The sequence below is a fragment of the Gavialis gangeticus genome, unplaced genomic scaffold, assembly GCF_001723915.1.
Source record: "Gavialis gangeticus isolate Ggan-Ray unplaced genomic scaffold, GavGan_comp1, whole genome shotgun sequence".
In the NCBI taxonomy this organism is placed as follows: domain Eukaryota; kingdom Metazoa; phylum Chordata; order Crocodylia; family Gavialidae; genus Gavialis; species Gavialis gangeticus.
Window position 1 is genome coordinate 7,156,035 of NW_017728991.1, and position 6,532 is coordinate 7,162,566.

At 40.4% G+C, this 6,532-nt stretch overlaps 1 protein-coding gene across 1 annotated transcript in view; it reads left to right on the forward strand.

The window, feature by feature from the left end:
- SMURF2 (SMAD specific E3 ubiquitin protein ligase 2) overlaps positions 1 to 6,532 on the forward strand; it is a 106,645-nt gene that overhangs the window by 74,410 nt on the left and 25,703 nt on the right. Inside the window, exon 9 of the mRNA XM_019516619.1 lies at positions 2,231 to 2,315. Coding sequence (XP_019372164.1) covers positions 2,231 to 2,315 — 85 coding nt within the window. The remainder of the gene's footprint in view (positions 1 to 2,230; positions 2,316 to 6,532) is intronic.

A 6,532-nucleotide genomic window follows, 5' to 3' on the forward strand; every position in this document is an offset into this window, starting at 1 on the left:
TAAGATGTACAGAAGAAGCCTCTTAGGTCTTGAAACTTTTGGAAATGAACATATGGAAGGATACAGGACTTTTTAAGTACAAGTAATTGGGATTTTGCCATAATTGGGATTTTGTGCCTTTAGCACTAGAAGGGGGACTGACCAAGGTACAATAAAAGAGAGCCCACTTAGAAACTGGTGGAAGGATGGCAAACTATAGGGATTGCCAACACTTGACCAGCAAGGTAAGATGGAGAGAGCTCTTTGGTGAAGCAAACCATTGTATTGGTGTAACATGTAAGCACTTTGTGGCCTCACTATGGAAAAGATGTAGCATATCACAGGCAGGTGTCAGGTTCTTGTTAGCTGAGAATACCCTGAATGGCACAATGTTGTGATTGGGGCAGTGCCTCATAAATAAAAAAGCTGATTAACACCATTATAGTTAGATGCAAATACAAGTCTCTAGCAGTGCTGGAAGGTGATGACACCAAAGCTTATTAGAATACTGTGGCCATTATGGATCCCTGTGCCACTCAGTTGCCCAGGCATCATTGTTACGGACAAGAAAGCAAGGCGAGTACTAATTGTCATTGCTGTCCTAGATGGGATTGTGCAGGCATCATTGGAGAGGAACCAAGGTTGTGTTGTGATTCGGCCATATAGGTTACATCTCTCTGGTATTTTGAGATGCTGAATGTAATGCCAGCACTACTGTCTGTGAGTAGAGTTACACTAAAGAGTTACATTTATACCTCAACAGTCTTTCCATGACTGCTGTTCCATATGAGCGTTGGGACATGCTGTCAACCAGGGATGATGATGATTATTCGTACCTCATGTAGCATTTTTCATTTAAGTGTTTTACAGAGAAGATAAGGATCAGCATCCCCAGTTTAGAGATGAGGTAGCTGGAGCAGAGAGAGCAAAGTGACTTGCTGCAGGTCACCCAACAGAGCCAAGAACAGACCACAGAAATCCTGAACCACAGTCCTGTGTGCTCCATCCACCAGGCCTTAATACAAGAAACAGTTTTTAAAATGGTCTTGTTAGTCTTCAACAATTGAATGAATGCTGATTCAAGTGGTTAGAGTTGTAACACTTAGCCACCAGTTGAATTCCTGGCCACAATAATAGCTATAGAATACTGGAATACAGAGAACTGTAATTTCATTAAACATCTAACCTATTTTTTAAGGTAGTTTTACAGCTGATGTGGTGTTCCGCACTGTTAGCTGGCATTATGAAAATACTTATATGTCATGGATTATAACTAGATATCTGGGTTAAGGACATCTAACTGTACTTTTAAGGAAAGTATAATATTTTAAAATAAATATGGACTATTTAATAGATGCCTTGAATTCTTGCTGTCTATGTAAGACTGCATTCTTGCTGAATATTGTGTCCAGACTTTATCTTTTTTGCAACTAGAATCTTTCCAGTGTACTGCTGTGGGAATATTTAAATACTTTTGTCTTGGACTACTTGAGAAACATTACCAAATTTGGTTGGTCTGAAGGACTGGTACAAAGACTTCTTATTCAAACATGTTTCTACGTTGTTGAACGGCTGATATAATGTCTGTGATGCCCTGTCTTAATTTTTTAAAGCCAGTTTAGCCAAAAAATCTGATTTAGACTCTCATAATACTTTTTGGTCCCATTTACATGGGATTCTTTTTCTTGTTAACTGTGTTTGTGATTATACGTTATTCTAGAGTTCAAACATTGTCTTAGCTCAAGTAAAGCCAAGTTTAGCTGAAGTTTTTGTAATCCTGTTGTAAGCACAATTCTGGAGGAAAGTGAAATCTTTGTTTAGTAATAGACTGATGTGAACTTCAGAAAAGAAACATACTGTTCTCCTGTCCACATCTACAAATTGTACTGCTTTTTCATAATTGTGACACTATAGAAATCTTGGTCTCATCTATATGGAAAACAAAGCTGCTGCTATGCTAAATGGCTCTGATTTGGATTTCTTACGTTACCTTTTACAACCTACCAAGCCTCCTGTCAGGAACCTAATTTTGTGTGCATGTCAGTCTCTTGACAGTTCCTGGTTATTTTAGTATAAGAAAATCTGTTTACTTGACTGAGTTTCCAGATCATTTCTACTAAGACAGTTTGGCTAGTAACTTTGTTCCTGATCTTGATGCATTAAGTGGGGAGAGGATGATGGACACCGTTTTTGTGTGTGTGTCTCTTCTTGTTTTATATATATATATATTAATTTGTCTTTGATTTAACAGAACAAAGGACAACTCAGCAGGGCCAGGTTTATTTCCTACATACTCAGACTGGTGTAAGCACATGGCATGATCCAAGAGTACCCAGGTAAGAAAAGAATATGTACGTTTTTAAGAACTCAACTAGAAATAATTTAATCAGGACTCTCTTAAAATAATTTGCTCTCCAGCATTGCATTTCTGAATGCTACTTAAGAGAATAGGTAGACTGTTTTGCTTGACAAAACCCTAATTTTATTATGGTGGAACGGAGCTTGTCCTCTTAACAAAAGCTACTCCTCAAAATAAATTTGACCCCATGCAGGAAATAAAGAATTAAAAGAATTGAGTGATGATGTAAAGTCTTTCGGGGAGTAAATTGAACTGGCTTTATGGAAGGAAGTAAAGGGAGCAGATATAAACACAGCTTAAAACCAAGTCTGGCTTTTTTTCCCTTGAAAATCTGGAACAACTAGTAGGAGAATCATCTAAAAACAAAACCAGACACCCCCCCCCCCCCGGTTAAGTTCTCAGCTCCCAGTGGAGAGAGGAGGGAGCTTCTGGGAGCTGTGTACTTCCAGCACTCTGGCTTCTTCATTCCCAGTACCTAAATGAAAATTGAGCTCTTCTAAAAATCTGGCTTATAGAAGATAAGACTGAGAAAATAGCAGTAGAAATTTATGAAGAGCAAATCTTGCCAGACAAGCTGGATAACTTTTTGACAGAATTAAAAAAAAAAAAAAAAAAAAAAGGACTGAAGAAAATGAAGCGGATGTTTTATGATTGGGTTTTAATAACACATTGGATACAAAGCCTCATGGTCTTGCAATTGCATTTGTTCAGATTGGCTTGAATGTGAGCACTGTCATCCAATAGTTTTAAAACTGGCTGAAAGACTATAAATAAAGGGGAATGAAAAATGATTTTTTCAAGCTGGGAGACAAATATAGCAGTTGCCACAGGGTTTGGTGCTAGCTGCCTTCTCATTAAATATTTTTCCTTTAAAGATGTGGAAAAGGGGGGAATGATTTGTAAGGTTCACATATATGCTTGGAAGCAGGTATTGAGACCATCATTCAGGACAGTGATATACAGAGAGATTTAGAGGTGTTATATAGGGGTGGTCATAACTTGGAGAATGTAATTGTTTTTGTGGAGTATCACTTGCAACACTGATATTCAGTAGAATTCCTGATGTTTAATAGAAATCTTGGAAAGAGTGAGATAGAGGATGTGACATTAGACAGGAGTTTAATGCAGCAGGGTAGTGAAGGAGGCAGTGCATTTTTAGGCTGCTTATAGAAATGCATCCTTTTATCATGCAAAAGGGCCAGAATCCTGTTTTCCCTTTAAATGCTTTGCAGTGACACTTTCTGAAATAACGGGTTCAAGTTGGGTCACTTTGTTACCAGTAGAAAAATGGGGAGGAATTAAGAAAAAGAAAACCAGATTTAGAAAGAAAGCACTGACTTGTAAAGAGTCAAACAGATAAGTACCTACAACTTGATTTACCACTTAAAGGGGAATATAAACCTGACATCTGTAAAACCAGGAATTTGAGAATATATTTTGTGTTACAAAGAAATTTTAAGTGGAACTAGGATTAATTAAGAAAAGGAAAACTCAAGAGGAATGTCAGGGGGTAAATACCATTCATCAGCAAGATGTGTCACTGTATTATCCCAAGGGAGATCAAGAAGCCTGGTTTTTTTAAACACTTAACTTTTAGAGTAAGTGCTAAGAATTCTCTTCAAAAAAGATTGGTAGGGAGATGGACAGTCTAATCCAGTAAGTCATTCCATGTCCAGTTTGTAAGAGGTTTCCAGTTCAGCGTTCTCCCTATTGGAAAAGGGGATGGTTTTGGAGGAGAAGGGGAACCGTGGAATTATCGTTGAAGTCTTAAAAAAAAAATGCTTGTTAGCATTGTGGAAGCACTTGCACGTCATTGCCTCCTGAAATGGGTGGATGCTAATATAAAAATGATATGTGCAGCCCTAAATTGGCAGCTGGCATTGACATTTGTATGAATTCTGATAACTGTTGCCTGCTGCTTGTGTTCATTTCCATGGTGATGGATGGCAGTTGCCCACAGTGGGTAAGTTGTTTTAAAGCCAGAGCTTAAAAAACAAAAATTAAAGTTTTAATGACAGGGTGACCCTTTCACAGTTTTTAACGCTGCTGCTTGGATAGAAAAATAGCCTTTGTTGTGAGAGGTAATCTTGAAACTCCTGGGATTTTTTTCCAAGTTTTTCTAAAGCATAAAAGGCAATTAGGCCTGCTGTGAGTGTCTTAGAAAATCATTGCCTACATCATGCCTGCCATACCGTTTATGCCCCCTGGGCGGTATTACCTTCATTGGCTTTTTGAAAAAGTCTCTATATTGTATATGGGATTTACTTTGTAAATTGCCCTTAATTTAGCCACATCTTTTTGTGCCTTAAATAAATGCTGTTGAAAATGAAGGCATATAGACATTTTACATGGCTTGTGGGTGTAGTCAGGCAGCTAGACAGCTACGTTTTCTCATGCATCGGGCTCTTATCTATAGCTGTAAATTGTGGACCCAAGAAAAGAGAGAAATCTGTAATTCCTGTAATGCATAGATGTGGCTGCCACCACTCTGAACAGATCCATCCTAATAACACTAGTTAATATGGTGGAGGGATGAGGGAGTAATATGGTTAATTGAGAGGGAAAAGGGTAAGAGGAATATCAGGAGAGAAATCCCATACAGGATTAAGACACATTATTAGCTTTATTCTCTTATCTTTATTATTATCAGCTTAGCTTTATTTTCTAAGGAAATAGGGAAGCTTCTTTTCTTGAAATGTTTTAAACCAGACTAAAAACCTATTATTCTGGAATGGTGGCAGGAAAAAGTAACTATTGTCTTTGGTCCCTTTCTTTATATAATTAAGAGCAAAAAAAGCTTCTCAAACTGGAATTCGAAGATGGGAGTTGTTGTGTTTAGTCATAGTTGGGGAAGGAAGGTATTTAATTAGAGGCTAGTGCAGTGGTTCCCAGCCTCAGGTTGTGACCCAAATGAGGGTCATGAGTGCAATGCCGGCAGCACCACACACAATGGACGAGCTGCGCCGCCTGCGGGAGCTCCTCTGCCCTCGGGCCACCGCTGCCACCACATTCTGCTCCCAGCAACGGGTTGCAGCAGAAAAAGGTTGGGAACCACTGGGCCAGTGAGTTTACACATTAGCCATTAATTAAAACACTTTGAGCAAACTTGAACTTTATGGGCACCTATACACATGCTCTGATGCATTCTGATTAGAACACATCAGAGCAAATTAATCACGTCTGCTGGAGCAGTCTAATCCGAGCACTCCCGCATGCTTCAGCATCTCATCTATTCAGTGTTCCTGTGTTTCAGGCTGGTGGGAGGCTCGTTGAATGAGCTTTAGTTCATGTACCTGCTGCCATTTTGAAATGTGGGACGCTGAATGCACAAGACATTGCAAGCATTTTAATTACCACTCTAATTAAAATTCTGTCCTCCCCCACCCCAGATCATGTGTAAAAACACCCTATTTGCTTAGTATTTATTGCTCAATCTGAAAAGACTATTACATAGATTATCTCATTTTGCTCTGCTACTTTCATAGATTTCATAGACATTTGGGCTGAAAGGGACCCCAGAGGATCATCGAGTCCAGCCCCCTGCCCCAGGGGCAGGAAGTCAGCAGGGATCATAGGATCTCAGCAAGATAAGCATCCAAATGTCTCTTGAAGGCGTTCAAAGTGGGTGCTTGAACCACCTCCGGCGGCAGTCTATCCCAAAACTTGGGGGCTCGGACAGTGAAGAAGTTCTTTCTTATGTCCAGCCTGAATACGTCGCGGCGGAGTTTGTGACCGTTCAGCCTTGTCATCCCTTGGGGCACTCTGGTGAACAGACGTTCCCCCAGATCCTGATGAGCGCCCCTGATAAACTTATAGGTGGCCACCAGATGGCCCCTGAGCCTGTGCTTTTCCAGGCTGAAGAGCCCCATGGTTCTCAGCCTCTCATCATAAGGTCCCTGACCTCTGATCATGCATGTGGCTCTCCCCTGCACCCTCTCAAGCTTCTCCACATCCTTTTGGAATTGCGGAGCCCAAAACTGGACACTACTCCAGCTGCGGCCTCCCCAAGGCCGAGTACAAGGGGAGAATGACATCCCGGGATTTGCTTGAGAAGCATCTGTGGATGCTAGCCAGCTTTTTCCTCGCTTTACTAGCCACAGCATCACACTGAAGGCTCATGTTCATCTTGTGCTCAACCATGACCCCCGAGTCCCTTTCATCTGTAGTACTAACCAGCATAGCACTATCGAGCCT